The sequence below is a fragment of the Podarcis raffonei genome, chromosome 16 (assembly GCF_027172205.1).
Source record: "Podarcis raffonei isolate rPodRaf1 chromosome 16, rPodRaf1.pri, whole genome shotgun sequence".
NCBI lineage: Eukaryota > Metazoa > Chordata > Lepidosauria > Squamata > Lacertidae > Podarcis > Podarcis raffonei.
This window is the reverse complement of record NC_070617.1, coordinates 36,578,835-36,596,369: the sequence shown is the minus strand read 5'-3', so window position 1 is coordinate 36,596,369 and position 17,535 is coordinate 36,578,835. Positions and strand designations below refer to the sequence as shown.

The following is a 17,535-nucleotide window of genomic DNA, read 5'->3' as shown; positions in this document are numbered from 1 at the left end:
CCAGCCTGGCCAGGTGAGGCGCTGGGGTTCTCAGCAGCATCCTCGAGCCCTTTCCTCGCTTGGCTGGCCCCTTCCCTCACTTCTCCACTGGAGGTGTGGCTTTTCCCACCGCTGGAAGAGGAACTGCTCCTCGGGAGTTTCGGAGGCTCTCTGTATCCCAGCGGCCCCCCTGCCTCCCTCCCCTGTTCCGATGACAGTCCCCTGACACTGCCCAACCCTCAAAGCTGGCTCACTGTGGTGGGGAGGATACCGCAGGAAGCAGGATTGAACTCTCTGTGCACCAGGAAGGAGATGCAGGGACGATGAACTGTGCAGAATTGGCTAAGCTAACAGACAAACTACGAGAGAAGCACAAAAAGGACTTCAAAGGAGTCTGGGAACCATTTACAGTTTATTTGCAGAAACAACAGAATGGACTGGATCCACTGGCAGGATTTGAGTAAACTTTCATAATTTCATTTGAGTAACAGATATTTCAGAGAAATGATAAGGGATTTTGTTTTTGTGTAGGAAAAGCAGGATACGATAAATAAAACTAAATAACTCAGCAGAGGGGCAGTTGAGGGAAGTCCAGAGGAGGGGAGGGAGAATAATTGTAAATAACATGATGACTGAGATTTGTACCACTATTTGTTGTAAAATTCAAAAAATATTCCAAAAAAAATGGAAGGAGGATGCAAGAGATTGGGGGAGAGATGAAATGGGATGGTTTGCAAACCTTGTGTTATGGATTTGTGATACAGGTTCACACATGTTCACATGATGCTGCAGCTTGGACTTCCCCAACTTGGCTCACTCCAGATGGTATCAGACTGCAGCTCCCATTGGCCATGACCATTAGCCATGCTGGCTGGAGCTGACGCAAGCTGGAGTCCAACAAGATCTGGAGGGCCACAGTTTTATCATCCCTGGTTTCACAGCTTCCCACCTCTGCTGTTGACACCATCTTAGAAGAGGCATTCCCTTCTGTATAACAGGGAACACGCCTTCTCAGATGCTCATAAGAAGCACCTCCTCTTGTATGATAGGGAAAACGAACACTGCTTCTAAGATGGTGCCCATCACCCTCAGGTTTTTTGTAAGGACCTGTATTAAAAAAGAATTTACATCCCAGAACATCTGGAGGGAATCAGCTACATTTATTCAAATGGCATACCCACTGGTGTCACCCTTAAATACTTCTCTTTTCCCTCCTCTTCTTTTAGGTTTCCGACAGGTGTGACTATGTTTATGTCAACGGCAAGGAAATGAAAGGCAAGGTGAATGCAGTGGTGAACTTCACCTACCAGTACCTGAGTGCTCCTCTGCAGGTTACTGTATGGGTGCCACGCCTGCCTCTTCAGATTGATGTTTCAGATACTGAGCTGAGTCAAATAAAAGGCTGGAGAGTTCCCATCATTTCGAACAAGAGGTGAGCTTTGTTGCTAAATGCATTTGATCTCCTCAAAGCCAGGCTGATGTATCAGCCTGCCTTTCCTTCTTTTGAATCCTGGAGATGACCTCCCAACAGACCAGGGAAGCTGAGGAGGCCTAAGGTGCTATCTCGCACAGCTAAACTTTCCCAACTGCTAAGGAAGGTTGGCACATGAGAGATAGCAGTGGAAGACACAAAGCTTGGAAGGGACTCAGCTCTCCCCCACCAGCACCATGTGGGAAATTAACCATCTATATTTCAAACCCTCCCAGTTCACTCTTCCTGTCGTGCTTTCAAAATTTGAAGCTCAGAAAGCTGAATGGTTTCAAATGTAATAAATAGGAAAGAAGCTCTGAGCCCCCATCCTCTTTCCATTGAAGAGATCCCTTTGCCTCCCCACATTGCCAATCCACAGGACAGGAGAGGGTGAGGAAGAGCATGGTCTATGGCAGGCATCCCCAAACTAAGCCCGCAGGCCGGATAAGGCCTGGGGGACTCGTTTATCCGGCCTGCAGTGAACCCTGCCGCCCACTGCCACCGCCTACTCTTACCGGCGCTGCGCTGTGTGGCTGCCCACTTCCGGGTTGGAGGAGCACCAGAAATAGCTTGTGTGCATGCACAAGTACTATTTGTGCATGTGCGTGTGCAAGTGTTATTTGCACATGCACAATCTTTATTTCCAGTGCACATTGAGGTCGGAAGAGGCCTGTGTACATGCGCACAAGCTATTTCCGGTGCTCCTCCGACCTGGAAATGCGCCGGAAATAGCATGTGCACACACGTATGGGCATGCACTCCCCCGCCCTCCGGCCAGCTGCACAATTGGCACTGGAGACACCGGCCTGGGCGCGGTAAGTTTGCTGACCCCTGGTCTATGGCAATGGCATTGCAACAGAGAATCCATGAGGATGGCATAGGGGTATATCCCTTCCCCAGTTTGCAACATACAAAGCTGTCTTATACCAGGTGAGATTATTTGTCTATCTAGGCAAGAAGTTCTCCAGGGTTTGGGGCAGGAGTCCTTGCCACAACCTGTGAATGGGTTAAGTGGAGATGCCAGTGACTGAGCATGAGACCTTCTGGGGAAGGGCCATGGCTCAGTGGTGGAGCACATATATACTTTGCATGCAGAAAGACCCTGGTTCAGTCCCCGGCATCTCCAGGTAGGGGTAAGAAGGACTCCTCCCTGAAACCCTTGAGAGCCATTGTCAGTCAGTGTGGACAACGATGAGCTAGATGGACCAACAGTCTCACTCAGTCTGACACCTTCCTCCATTCCTCATTTACCTTTGGGGTCACCCCCCTTGCCATTGCTAAGTTTGTTTTTTGGAAATAATGCAAAGTCTTAATTTCCTGGGTGATGAAAGGGTGGTTTGAGTGAGACAGATGGAATTCCTATGTTCTGCACACAATGTATGTGCTTTACAACTGAGCTAAACTCTTTTGTCTGGCCATGGACCTCATCATTGACTAGGGCCTTATGAGAAAGTGCATTGACCATGATCTAGCAACCATAATAGAACGTATTTGTCTTCTTTGGTTTCTCCAAGAAAGAGTTTGCTTCGTATGCTTGCAAGGTGCATTTTCTTCGTAAAAGGCACATCTGTGCACATGAGGCACGCCTGCTAGATATCTGTGCTGGTTGGGAATGAATGTTAAGTTGAAATAATAATTTTTCAGACCTACAAGGGAGAGTGATGACGAGGACGAAGATGAGCGGAAAGGACGAGGCTGCACCCTCCAGTACCAGCACGCCATGGTGCGGGTTCTCACCCAGTTTGTAGCTGAGGACACCAGCCCGTGGGGACAGCTCACCTATTTGCTAGGTTCTGATTGGCAGTTTGACATCACGGATTTGGTGACGGACTTCATGAAGCTAGAGAAGCCTCACGTGGCCCAGCTACAGGGGGGCAAGGTCTTGGTGGGACAGGAAGTCGGCATGACAATGGTCCAGGTCAGTCAACAATGGTTGCCATCTTCTGAGCTGCTGTGGTTGCACCTAGGTATGAGAGCATCCCATTCCATGGTTTTATTGTGCAAGAAAGGCAGGGCTGAAGCTTCCTCAGATGCCTTGAATTAGTAGCATGGTTCCTGGGCGTTATGCCTTGCCAGATTCTGAGCATGGGCAAAAGCAGGGGTGGGGAACCTCAAAATTGGGGTCAAAATATGGCCCTCCAGGCCTCTCTATTTGGCCCTTTGTACTGTGCCCAGCACATGCTCCCTCTCTCCAGACCACATACCTCACGGGCTCTGCTTTGCATCCCAAGTGTTTCTGCCTAGCTAGAACGTGTCATTGAACACTGAAAATGGTGACTCTCACTGGGGCAAAAGCCATGTTGTATGTTTGTTCCCCAAAGAGCCCAGACAACTCAGATTCAAGCAAACGCTCCCTGGACCTTACACAGTCAGCCCTGCAAGGTTTCCCTGCCATCCTGTTTCCAGTAGCTACAGGAAGTCCTTCTGGCCATAGACATTATTTCCTCAGGGCCTGATCCATGAATAGCAGCAGCAGCAGCAGCTTTCTTGGTTTTGTGAATTATCTGTGTAGAAGGAATCCCTCCAGATGGGATATTGTTTCTGGCTCTCTCGCTCATATGTCCTGACCCCATTAAGCCAGAACTCCAGCTGAATGATCTTATCTACCATACATTCAAATGATGTTTACAGCTCCTAGAAGCAGGAAACTGGACCCATCTTTACTGCTTTGCAGTGGTCCAACAAGCTGGAACTCAGTCTTCCCCGTGACTGTCAGGATGTGCTTTCAGGTCGCCTCCCCTAGTTGAAAACTCTAGGCCAAAATTTAGGAAGCCACCTTGTATGGAGTCAACTAGCTCAGTGTGCTCGTCCAGTGGGTTACCCGAGAGGCGAGGTCCAAGTCCGGTCCATGGTCAAAGGTGCAACGGGGAGGCAGTCTGTAGTAGCTGAAGCTGGGTGCAGGGCAGGGAGCCGGGTGAAGTCAGGAACAGGCTTGCAAGCAAGGAACCAGGGCTCGTCAGGAGCTCAGACAGGGAACTGGCAACCAACAATGTTGCTCTCTCAGCTTGGGACTGGGGCTGGCCAGCTTTTATCTGCCCTGAGGCATAGGGCGGCCCCGATCCTCTGGTGACTCACCTCTCCTGGCCTGGAGGTGAGCACTCCTCCTGCGGGAACTTAGTTCCCTCTACCTCTCTGCCCTGAGCCTCTGCAGCTCAGGAGAGGCTGGAGGGTTACCGGACCTCAGCTTCCCCTGACAGGGCTGAGAGTGGAGCACCTGCAGGCAATGGATCCTCCATCACCTCAGGAGCCAGAGCAGACTCAGCTGGTGCCTGCAGCTGAGGATCCAGCACAGCTGAGGACCCTTCAGACTCATGCCCCAGCCCCGGCTTAGCTGGTTCTGGAGGCGGGGAATCCTGTGCAGGCTGGGATCCCTTAGGTTCAGCATCGGAGTTGACACTCAGTATTGTCAATGTCAGCACTGAATGGCTGTGGCTTTCCAGAATTTCAGATGGGGCCTCTTCCAGACCTACCAGGAAATGCTGGGGGTTGAACTTGGGGTCTTCTGTATGCAAAAGATACCAACAAGTGACAAGTCAACATGCCTGATAGGAACATAGGAGTCTGCCTTATACTAATTTGGACCATTAGTCTGTCTAACTTACTGTGGTCTACAATGGGGGTGGCGAGCCTGTGACCCTACAGATGTTCTGGTGTATAGCTTTCATTCCTGACCATTAGTAATGCTGTCTGGGTAGACATGAATTGCAATTGAACATCTGGACCGCCACAAGTTGCCAATCCCTGGTTTACATTCGCATTGTTTCCCCAGCCCTGGTGATGCTGGGAGTCTTTCCCCAGCCGCGCTTGGTGATGCCATGGATTGAGGATGGGTCCTTTTGTCATATAAAGTAGAGGTTCCCAATTGGTGGTCCACAGCCCCCAGGGGGTTTGCATAACCCACCCAGGGGGTATGAGGCACCATTCACATAACAAAAACTACCATAGAGATATCAAAATTGTCAAAAGTAGGGGATCCATGGATTGGCTTTTGAAAAACGGGGTTTGCAGTACTCAGCTAATTGGGAACCACTGATATAAAGCAGATGGGTCTGCCAGTGACCTGTAGTCCTTCATACCTCTCAAGGTGTTTGGCTGCCCTCTTCACAGTTTCACTAAGGGGTAGGTAGACTAGCCATTGCCAAAGTCCTGTTTCCAACTTATGCAGCAACGATGTATAAAATTGTGCTAGCAACGACCATGGTGGTTCTCCAGCCCCCGCCATAGACATTATTGTAAGACGTTTAGAGTCTTGAAATACTCATGTGAGAAAATATAAATTTGCATAAGGAATTCGGGGAGGGATGACTATTGCTCTTTAATCCCATTTTAAATAGATTCCTTGTTGTCCTTTGGCTTCTCCCAAAGGTATTGTCTCCGCTGTCTGATTCCATCTTGGCAGAGAAAACTGTGACAGTGCTGGATGAGAAGGTGACCATCACGGATATGGGGGTTCAGCTGGTAGCTGGATTGTCACTCTTCCTTCAGCCCAGTGCAGTGAGTAACCGAGCTGTTGTGGCTGTCACTGTGGCCCAGGAGCTGCTCCATACGCCCAAACAGGTAGAGTATGTGGAATCCTGTTTTGTTCTATCTATTCGGGCAGTTCTCTTGAGCAATGCACTGAGCTGTGTGCATACTGTGATCCCGCCATTGTAGCAGGGGTGGCGGTTCTGGAGAGACACAGTAATCTGTTTCCTGAGATTTTTAGCTTTCATGTTTTGTTTGGTTCTCTTTAAACAAATGCCCAGTCCATATTGCTCTAGATCATGTGTGGAGCAGACAAAGACTACAAATGCAAAGACTCCAGCAAAGACACATATTCTGCTTCAGAAAATTCTCGAGTGCGGGGCATAGGCTCCCTGAGTGGTGCCTCTTCCTGTTATGTCTTCCCCCAGGCTTGAATCACACTGGAGAACATGACTGCGTCATACATAATGCAGAACAGCAAAAATTGGAGAAAGCTGCTTAACGTATGCAAGCTGAACACACAAATCTGCCATATACCAAGTTTGACCATGGATCAATCTCTTCTCATAGATATTGGGTCTCCAAAGGCTGCATAAGATTTATTTCCTTAGGACCTTTTTGAATTGAGATGCTCATAATCAAATCCTGGGATCTTCAACATGCAAATCATGTGCTTTACAGCTGAGCTGTAGACCCCTGTTTCATAAGCCACTGGTTCCTCCTTGCTCTGAGAGTCCTGCACATTTGACGATGGGGAGAGCTCAACTGCTATCTGTGGTTGTCAGGGTCTTTAAAAAGGTATTTTAAAGTAGCATTGAAGTGATGCTATTCTCTTTGGCTTGCCTAAATAAGCCTGCTTGCTTGCTTCAGTATTTCCTTGCAGGTGCTTAAAAAAACAATCCCTTAGTGCTCTCAGAATGAAGCAGAGGTCCACAGCTCAGTTGTAAAGCACATGATTTGCATGTTGAAGATCCTAGGATTTGATTCTGAGCATCTCAATTTCCCTCCAACCAACCCCCATCCCATGAACCCTTATCCTGCTATCTTCCCTTTTTTCTTTCTCCAAACTTACCTGTTGGTTGGGTGTTGGTGGTGGTAGTAGTGTTCCAGGCTGAAAGAGCTCTGGGAAGTGACATTCTCTAGGGCTCCCAAATTCAAAAAACTCTACTGGGCTTAGGAGCCAAGTTGAATTAAATTTTCTCAACAGCTCTAACTAAACTCCTGTGACCAATGGTATCCCAATGAAGAGGAAAAGGGGCTGTCACCCTTGTCCCACTACCAGGGAAAAGAAGGAGGCATGGGAGCCAAAGGGTCTTCACCTCCCCTAATAAAATATTTGAGGGTGCTGCTGCCCCCTCTGCAGTTGATGGGCATTGCCATTCAAATGGTGTGTGTGCACTGTGTCATGTCATTGATTATGCGGGGTTGGGCTTACCTGCCCCCCCCAAATATTTTATTCAAATTGGCAGCTCTGGAAGGGAGAGGGATGCATGGCAGGCAACAGTGATGTGGGGGAAGGTATAAGACATTTTGGGGAGATGCTCTTTTAACTGCAGCTTGTATTTCAAGCCCCACCCCCAATTGACTTCGCTTCCATTGAAAATAGGGAGGGAGGGAGAGGAGACGAGCAGGTGAACATGTTCCTTTCTTCCATTTGGAAGGGCAAAGCTATTCACTCCTGGTAGCCTATTATTCTCAGATTTGGCTGACAGAAGCAGGTTAGCATTGGAGCTCATCAAGGCACCAGTGTGTTGATCCTACTTAATTCACAGGTCTCTGATACTCCAACTGAGCCAGGGCAAAGCTTCCGAGCAGAAAGGTTCAGGTCGTGGCTTCTATGGAGATGAGGAATGTATAGAAGTCTCAATCTTGAGGCAAATCAAATAAGTAGGTGAGGCAGACACAGAAGGAATCTGCAAGGGGGCACTCATTTCCCTCACATGTCTAGAAACAGTCACTTGAACGGGGTCTATAAAGATGCTGCGGAGTGAGATAGTAGAATGGGCTGTACCAGTTTGGGCAAAAGGTGGGGAAGCTGCTGCTTTAGGGTGCTCCCCACCATAAACAGAAATGAATAAATCCCTGCAGATTGGAAATGAGTGCATCAGTCCAACCCAAGAAGTTGAGACTCCCCACTGCACAGGATGCACTTCTGTGCTCTCCTTTGTCTCCCTGCCCAACAAGCTATAAAAACCAGCTCAGGAGAAAGAAAAGAGAGTAGAATGGGGAAATTTTAATGGGCACTTAGTCTTGGCTCCTTTATCTTGGGCTGCTAATGGAGGATAGTGCAGGAATGTCCCCGAGTGAAATAACTCCTGCCTATTCTTCATGCTCCATTGAGGCTGGAGGAGACTTCATGGCTACCAACTTCCTCCCCAATCCCTCCCTGGTTTGTGTTTTCTTGTCTATTCAAAGGTAGAAATGACCCCTGGCATAGAACCATGGCTCTTATCCATGATCGCTATCTGGAATCACCATGTTCAAATCCTCTATGTTTCTGACTACCAGGTGATGGGTGCCAACAGAAGAGAATAGTTGTTGTATTTGAGCCCTGCTTTTGGGCTTCTGAGAAGCAGTTGATTGAATAAATAAATAGGAGAAATGGGATGCTGGACTAGAAGAACCTTTGGCCAGACCCAGCAAGGCTCTCACATTTCTTTTTCCTTGGGGTGGGGGCAGGAAAGGGAAATGGAAAATGTCAGGAGCTGCTGGTTCTGTTTGCAGCTGCCCCATGTGGTGAGCCACTGAACTGCAGGTGGCACCTTCTCAATGAAGTACCATCAGGCCCTGGACTGACTCCATCCACACAAGCTGAAGATTGGATCCTCCTGAACAGGAAGGAGCAGAAGAGGGTTTTCTGTGCCAGCAGAGCCTTGCTGGAGAACAAGGTCTCCCTGAGTTCTGATGCGCACATGTATTCTTGCTAATTCTTCAGTCCTGACTCTCTGGCTTACTCCTTGACCCTGCCTCCTGGCTTGTTCTCTAGTTCCAGCTCACTCTTTGGTCCTGATTCCTGCCTTGCTCCTCTATCCTCTTTGATCTTGACTACTAGCTAGTCCCAGGACGCGGGTGGCGCTGTGGGTTAAACCACAGAGCCTAGGACTTGCCGATCAGAAGGTCGGTGGTTCGAATCCCCGCAACGGGGTGAGCTCCCGTTGCTCGGTCCCTGCTCCTGCCAACCTAGCAGTTCGAAAGCACGTCAAAGTGCAAGTAGATAAATAGGTACCGCTCCGGCGGGAAGGTAAACGGCATTTCCGTGCGCTGCTCTGGTTTCACCAGAAGTGGCTTAGTCATGCTGGCCACATGACCCGGAAGCTGTACGCCGGCTCCCTCGGCCAATAAAGCAAGATGAGCGCCGCAACCCCAGAGTCGGCCACGACTGGACCTAATGGTTAGGGGTCCCTTTACCTTTACCTTTTACTAGCTAGTCCCACAGCTATTGGTTCACCAAAGATTGTTCCCATGGCCCAGCACTGTGTGTCATCTTTCTATTTGCACACTGAGAAACTCTCTGATGTTTAAAGAAGGCGGGGAGAGTTACAAGGAAAGTAACAGTCCTCTGATTGTGTTAAGGTCTTCTTACTTACATTTGGCGTATACAGCTTACCTCAGGAATGAGAATCATGCGGCCCTCCAGATGTTGTTGGACTACCACTTTCCTTATCACTGGCCATGCTGGCTGAGGCTGATGGGAGTTGGAGTCCTGCATTCCCCATCTCTGACTTAGACCCTTAGTCAACACAGTCATCAGCAAGTGACTCAAGCAGCAGTTACATCAGCCATAGGCAAACTCGGCCCTCCAAATGTTTTGGGACTACAATTACCATCATCCCTGACCACTGGTCCTGTTAGCTAGGGATGGTGGGAGTTGTAATCCCAAAACATCTGGAGGGCCAAGTTTGCCTATGCCTGAGTTACATGGTGGCTACATCTCCCTTTCTCTTCTTCCCCATTTTCTTTCTCCAGGAGCATTTCACATTATAAGCAATTTGATTGAATTAAAGATCTGAATTAAAACATTTTTATCCCACTGTTCAGCAAAAAATGGCTCCCAGAGCGGCTTACAAATGTCAATGAGAAGACAAATGGTGTTTTTTCCATGGGCTCTGCCTGTGTTCATCAGAACACAATATGATTGATTTGACTCAAGCAATGACAGAAGCCTGCTCAGATATGAGACGTTTCCTCATCATGAATGACAGCACAGCCCAATACTGAAGGGGTGAAAAACTGGATACTTCCTTCACAGCTGTCCATTTTTGAACCAAATCTTCTTCTTTTTCTAATGTGGTGATGTGGGAACCTTTCAGTCCAGCAGGGCAAATCCTTAGCTCCCCCACCTCCAGCAAGGCCACTTTGACAGACAGGCAGAGCCACCCCCTGCCAATCACCTGACATCATGACATCAGGTAACACATTTTTCCTTCACAGCATAGCCTGAACTCAAGTTCCATTGCACAGGAAGATCTCTGCTGACTGGTGCTGACTTCAAGCTCTGTTTGTATCAGCTATACTCCATACTTCCCAGTTGGAAGCTCTGGAATGTAGCAAATTTCAGTGGGTCTTGGAGTCACTGCTGTTCAGCTGGCTGGCCCCGACTTTCAGTCAGTGACAGGCAGTATATAAATCTAAATAAATAAATAAATAAATAAGTCTCAAGAACCCAGTCCTTCAAGAACTGCCTCTCCCCACATGACCCAACCCAGACAATGCAATCATCATATGAGGCCCTTCTTTGAGTGCCTCCACCATGGAAGATTTGGAGAGCGGCAATACTAAATTGGGCCTTTTCGTAGTGGCACTTCACTTGTGGAATGTTCTCCCCATGGAGTGCCACCTGACGCCATATTTATTTTGAGGCAAAGACATTTATCTTTACTTGGCCTTTTGGTCCTTAATTTGAAGGGTACCATTGTGGCCTCTTTCTATGGGGTGGGGTCTGTAAGTCCTGCTTTTTATCAACATTGCTGTGTTTTTGGATTTTCATTAGATGTTCTTCATTTGTTTTAATGTAAATCGCTTCAGCTTACTTTGTGAGTAGCATTGACTGGGATTTGGGCACCTTACAAATTACCTTCTCCTGCACATGCTCTCCTCTATATTTTGTTCAACATCTGAGGTCCTGCGATGGACCCACAACTGCTGGAGTGGCCCCAGTTTTTTCTTCCCTTCAGCTATGCTCTGCTGCCATTCAAAGTGATCTCACACTCTTCCCATCATTGCTGCCATCAAATAAATCATCCCAATTTTTAAAAAAAGGACCATTGGCAGCAATCCTGTGAAAATGTTGCTTGTTTGCAGAGAGAACTGCAGAACTGAGAAAGAAAGAAAGAAAGAAAGAAAGAAAGAAAGAAAGAAAGAAAGAAAGAAAAGAGGAGGCGAATGTAACCAGGGCTACCATAATCTCTCCATGTTTATGACTTGTAATTGATGGGCCAGGGGGAGATCCGTCACATCTCGGGTGCCATCATGAAAGATTGAAGCTCTGCAGATGAGATGGTTTTCATCCGTCTTCATTCCTTGATGGTAATTGGAGGTGCCTGTCGAAGAATGAGGGTGGGGGCGATTTATTGATGCAGCATGCCAGCATGGCCAGCTTTGCAGAAACAGTTCTTTGAAGGACACAGTGCTACATCATTTCTTTTTTTCATGGATTCTACCATTCCCTTCAGCCCCAGCCAGCACAGCACTGGCTGAGGATCATGGGAGTGGTACTCTCGGGGGCACCAAATTGGCAAAGGCTGCCTTAGACCATGAGTCACCAACACAGTACCCAAGTGCCCACAGAGGCACCCCCTAGTGCCAAAAAGGCCCCATTCCTTCCTGTTGTAATCGTGCTGGGGAGGAGCCTTCTATTGTAGCCAGTAGCTTTTTGTGATCTTCACTTTTCCTTCCCCAGCTGTGACCTCCCTGCCAAAAATGCCCATAGTGTTGCAATTGGATGGCAAATGGAGGAGGGACAGTTATGGTGGGGGGATGACACAGCCAGGAAGTATAGTCCTTCTCTCTTCAGCTGCACCCCCAAGCACACTAAAAACACCCCCACACCACAATTAGCCTTCAACAGAAGAATCATAGAATTGTGGAGTTTCAAGGGACCCCTGGAGACATTGAGTGCAACCCCTGGCAATGCAGGAGACCTCCCACCCCTGTTTAAAAACCTTCAATGAGGTATTTGAAGATGGCTGTCACCACTCAGTCTCCTCTTCTCCAGGCTAAACATACCCACTCTCTCTACCATTCCTCATAAAGCTTGGTTTCCAGACCCTTATCAGAAATTACTGCACTGCAGGAGATTGGACTAAATGACCATTGGGGTCCTTTCCAACTTAACATGTTGAGCATGCTAAAAACATTGAGCCCTTTGTCCTTTCTCTGCAGTGGCATGGTATGTTTCCCCCTCACCTGGTCTCTGCGAAGCATGCTGTGGACTGGCTTCAAAATGGAATATTAGCTAGGTCCCAGTTTCCCAGGGAACTAAACGCCCTTCGCTGTTGCCAGCAAAAAGCTTGAAATTTAACTGGAAGGGTAGCAATGCACTTTGTTCTGAGCTAAGGTGGAACAAATCTCAACTGCTTGCAAACAACTTGGTAACATATGCTGGCATTATGATTGGACAGCACAATGGGACGCCATATGCCTTTGAATGCCAGGTGTTGGGGGTCACAAGCAGAGACAGTGTTGTTGCACTTGGGTCAACTAATTCTAGTTTTGTCCCCACCTCCCTCCTCCCTGCTGAGTTCCAGAAGGGCAAACCTGAGACTCAGAAGAAGGAAGCTGACCACCAGGGCCACCCCATGGACTGCATGCAAGTTGGCTGACGGAGACTGAGATTGATCGCCCCAATGAACCAGCCTCTGTCACGCCTAAAAATTGGCCGCTGTTTCTTTAATGCTAAAAGAACTAAGTCAGCATGAGTCAGCGGCCTACAATGACTCATGCAACCTTTCACCACATTGTACCTGTATCTATAGAGTGGCCAATGTTAGTGTTTGGTGTGGGTTGGTTGGATGGTAGAAAGCTGGTTGAGTTTGGTGTGTGTAAAAGCTGTCGGTCATGATTGGAGAAGAAGACTTTTTAAGAATAAAAGCAGCCATACTCTGCAAGAATACTCTTTCTCAAAGACTCTTTTGTGCCAACTGAGGGCTAGGCAAAGGAGTAAAAAGGAGGTCAGAGCCTTTTCTTTTTCAAACACTGACAGCCTCCACTAAGGCAGCTTCCTGTGTCCCTGTATCAGGTTTTAACTTGGATATTGATTTGGGGAAGGAATGTAGATCACTGGTAAAAGCATCTTCTTCGAATGCAGGAGGCCCTGGGCTCAATCCTTGGGCATCTTCAGTAGGGCTGAGAAAATCCCCTGCCAAATCTTGGCAAGCAGTTGCCAGTCAGTATAGAAAGGACTGAGTTAGATGCTCCAAGGGTCTGATTCACTGCAAAGCAGTTCCCTGCGTTTCCATGAAAAAAAGAGAAAAAACACACCTGTCGTGTTTACAGTGATTTAGAAGAAGTGGCAGTAGCTCTGCTATAGGATTCCCCTCCTAAAAATAAAATAAAATGAGGGGTTGCTTTGTTAATTAATATTTTGCTTCCTCCCTCTTTCCAGCTTTGATGAAAATGGATATTTTATTTATTCAATGTGGGGATTTCTACCCCTTCCTTCCAACACTTTTGCCGGGTGGCTAATAAAAACATATATATCTCAGGAAATACAATAAAAACAATTTAAAAGGAACCTGCAATAAAAGCAGATGAGAAGAAACAATTTAAAAGGAACATATATCCAAGCAACAAGATCTATAGAGAGCAGGGCATAATCGTCAGCAGAAATAAAAGTTAAGTAATAAAAAGCTGCATAAAAACACTGACAAAGATCAAATGAGTTACTCTGGATTAAAAAATCGTGGGGAAATAGACCTGGAAAGGTTTCGCAGGGCAGCAAAATGACATCGGTGAGGAGAAGGTTCCATAATTGGGGTGCCACCTTTAAAAAATGTATCAATCACAGTTCGGCTAAATGATCATTTAGATGGTCCTTTTGCTCCTGTTTCCAAGAAGAGGAAAAATGAAAATAAAAAGAATTATCTTTTCCCCCTCCCCATTCACACCTATGCACATAAATGCACACAAATACTTCATTTCAGAACTGTGAAGGTAGAATGGTACATAAGAAAAGCCATGCTGGATCAGACCAAAGGTCTATCTAGTCCACAATTTGTTATCACAGTGACCCATGGGAACACGAGAACATGGCTGCAATATCGCTCTCCCATTCATATTTCATAGCAACTGATACCTAGAAACATTTTATTGTGACTAATCCTAAAGGCAGTATACAGTGATCATGACTGGTAACCATTGATATCTATATCTGCCATGATTTTGTCTAGTTGTTGAACATCACTACATCTTGAGTAACCCATTCCATGTTTTAGCTATTTGCAATTTCGTTTGAGTTGATGATCCTTCATTTTAGTGCTAGGAAGCAGGAAAACCTATACCTATCTCTCCATGCAACTGTGAGATGAAGGGCCCATTTCAGATCTTGTGGTTAACCATTTCCTTTATCTTTTAGGAAGCAGTGGTCAGCTCCTGGATCCAGTTCAGCGATGGCTCAGTGACCCCACTGGACATTTACAACCCCAAAGACTTTTCCCTCTCGGCTTCCTCTCTCGATGAATCAGTCATTTCAGCCCACCAGAGCTCTGCTATGAAATGGCCAGTGGTTGCAGCAGAAGGCGAAGGACAAGGCACATTGGTCAAAGTGGACATGATGATCTCTGAAACCTGCCAGAAGTCCAAGAGGAAGAGTGTTCTTGCCGTAGGCAACGGTAGCATCAAGGTCAAGTTTGGTCAGAATGATGCCAACTCCCATGGAGCCGGCGATTACGATGCCGATGAGATCGAGAACCATGCAAGCGACCGAAGGCAGAAGGTGTTGGACCAAGAGCGGTATGGGCAAGACGGGCGGTACTATGGAAGCCCTTCTGCCGAGCGAGAGGAAGTTTCCGTCAGGAAAGCTGGCACCACTGCAAAGTCTACGATCAAAAGCAAAGTCTTTAAGAACAGCCTGGATGGAGAAAAGCTCTCGGATGACGGGCAGCTCCAAAACATCCCAATTGACTTCACCAACTTCCCAGCACAAATTGACCTTCCCAAAAGCAATGGTGGCACAGAGGACAGTGACCTTGTGCAGGCACCCAGGGGTCTCAGTGACTTGGAGATTGGGATGTATGCTCTGCTGGGAGTCTTCTGCCTCGCCATCCTTGTCTTCCTGATAAATTGTGCCACCTTCACGTTAAAATACCGGCACAAGCAAGTTCCGATGGAAGGGCAAACCTCCATGAGCCACTCCCATGACTGGGTGTGGCTTGGGAATGAAAGTGAGCTCCTAGAGAACCGAGTGGACGTCTCCCCCCAGCAGAACGAACGCACAACTAACATAGACCGAGGGATAGGCTTTGAGGAGAGCAACCAGCTCCTCAATGGCAGCACACCGAAAAGTATCCAGAGCCAAATCCATCGGTCGGCTGACTCAGGGGGCAAGCAGGGGGAAGGGCCGAAACCCGATCCCCCTTTGCATTCACCCACTTCCAAGCGGAAGCGGGTGAAGTTCACGACGTTTACCACCATCCCTCCAGATGATGGTTGCCCCACCATCAACTCCATCCTCAACTGCAATGAAGATGACATTAAATGGGTTTGCCATGACATGGACCTGGGGGAGTCGAAAGAGATAAGAAACTACATGGAGAAGCTCAAAGACAAAGCATAGCTTCAGTTGATGGGTTTTTTTATGGTTTAGCAACCACACCTTGATGCCTTCAGTTGAGTTGAGAGGGACTTGCAGAATAAGATGGATCTGTTAGTGTGTGTGTGAACTGTGGGGGGAACTGAACAGACTTACACACAACAGATTTTATATATATATATATAGTCAGGGAGAGGTATTTGCTAAAGATGTTCATGATGGCTTGTTCTTAGTCCCCCTCCCCAGATGGAATGTCCAGCCATTTGGATAAGCTAACCTCCACCAAGCTGGTCCCCTCCAGACATTTTTGGACTACCAATTCCCCTCAGCCCCAGCCTGTACAGCTGTGCTGATGGGATTTGATAGTCCAAAACATCTTGAGGGTACCAGCTTGGCAGAACTTGGGACAAGAAGCCCAAAGGAATTGAACTGACTAGTATGATGTACTGGGACAAGGTGAGGTTATGATATGAATGATTAGGGTGTCAAAGACAATTAAACACAAGGTACCAAAAGTATTCTTTTTTTTACAAAAAAAGGAAAAAAGATAATAAAAAAGAAAGAAAACTTCTTTATATTTCTAATAAAGCATCAAAAATATGATACTGAGACTTATGAAGAGACTGTCTGAAGGTAATAGTCATACAGTCGCTGTAGCTGGAGACAGGATGTGATGCCAGGCAGAGGAGAGACAATATTATTTTTCTTTACAGTTCGATTTTTTTAAAAAAAGATTGTGTCACATGCTGTACGTAGGGTCCCCCTCCCCTTTGTTCCCCACTTTTCTGCCTTTCATACCTTACTTTTCATTTTGGAGGGGTGCAGCGGGTGGGGGGCAATAATTAACCAAGGCGTTTTTCTATGGAACAAAAATAATATCCCAACATTAGTTTACATATATTCTCAACACTTGAAGATGATCAACACAAGCACTTCATTTCAGTGTGGCATGCCTTTGGAATGCATGAATTTCATTAAGGGCCAGCTGATGTCTGGATCTGGCCCTTGAAGCAGCCTTTTCAGCCCTCACCACCCACCTGCCAACTATTAGCCCTTCCCACTTTGGACTGGGGTTTCCCCCCATACACACAATTTCACCTTCTATTGAGAAGAAGCTGGAACCAGTGGAGGATAGGGCACAAGGGTGAATGGGGCACTGCCCCACCAACCTCATTCTTGATTCCTCCGAGTCCCCCTGCCTGCCTTCTCACAGCCAGGGATTGGCCCTGGCTGTCAGCTTCTTCCTCCTAAGTCTCTATATTGCAGTTATGGAGCTTAGCAGGGAGGAGGACGGGACAAACATGGAATTAGTTGGTGCCACCTGCCATTGGCTCAGGCGCCATCCATTGTGGCTTCCCTGGTGTCTGCCCTGCCAGTCCCAGAGGCCACCACTGGCAAGGATGCTGGGTGCATATTTCATGTCCACCTTTTTTGTGTCAAAAGCTCTTGAACATTTTGGAATGGCAGAGTTAACCACTGTCAACCTCTCCAGAAGCACATGCATCTCTCAACCTGAATAATCAATGACCTCATCGTTCCTGATTGCATGTATGATGTACCTGTGAAGTATGAGCTGCTGGACGATCACAACTCCATTACAGACTGAACCAGGGATGGTGCAACATGTGGCCATCTGGCTGATGGGCCCTGGAGTCCAACATATGCCAAGCATCACTTGGGCTACCCTTGGCATAAAGCCTTATCATCAGTAGACAAATGACACCGACAAAATGCTGCATAGGATCCTCTATGTGGTGGGTGCTTCCATTGTGATGTTCCCTTTGTGGTTTAATCCCAAGAGAACAGGAAATTAAACATGCTATCCATAAAAGCCCATCAAGACTATCATGCGGGAGGCAAGGATAGAGAGCTC

The 17,535-nt window shown here is 47.4% G+C and overlaps 1 protein-coding gene across 3 annotated transcripts in view; it reads left to right on the top strand.

Annotated features, from left to right (window-relative positions):
- Positions 1 to 16,265, top strand: part of TMEM132C (transmembrane protein 132C) — a 265,766-nt gene extending 249,501 nt beyond the window's left edge. For all 3 annotated transcript variants that reach the window (XM_053369923.1, XM_053369925.1, XM_053369924.1), the window contains 4 exons: positions 1,206 to 1,411; positions 3,095 to 3,368; positions 5,816 to 6,007; positions 14,487 to 16,265. In XM_053369923.1, coding sequence (XP_053225898.1) covers positions 1,206 to 1,411; positions 3,095 to 3,368; positions 5,816 to 6,007; positions 14,487 to 15,686 — 1,872 coding nt within the window. In that variant the 3' untranslated portion in view covers positions 15,687 to 16,265. The remainder of the gene's footprint in view (positions 1 to 1,205; positions 1,412 to 3,094; positions 3,369 to 5,815; positions 6,008 to 14,486) is intronic.
- The last annotated feature ends 1,270 nt before the right edge of the window (positions 16,266 to 17,535 follow it).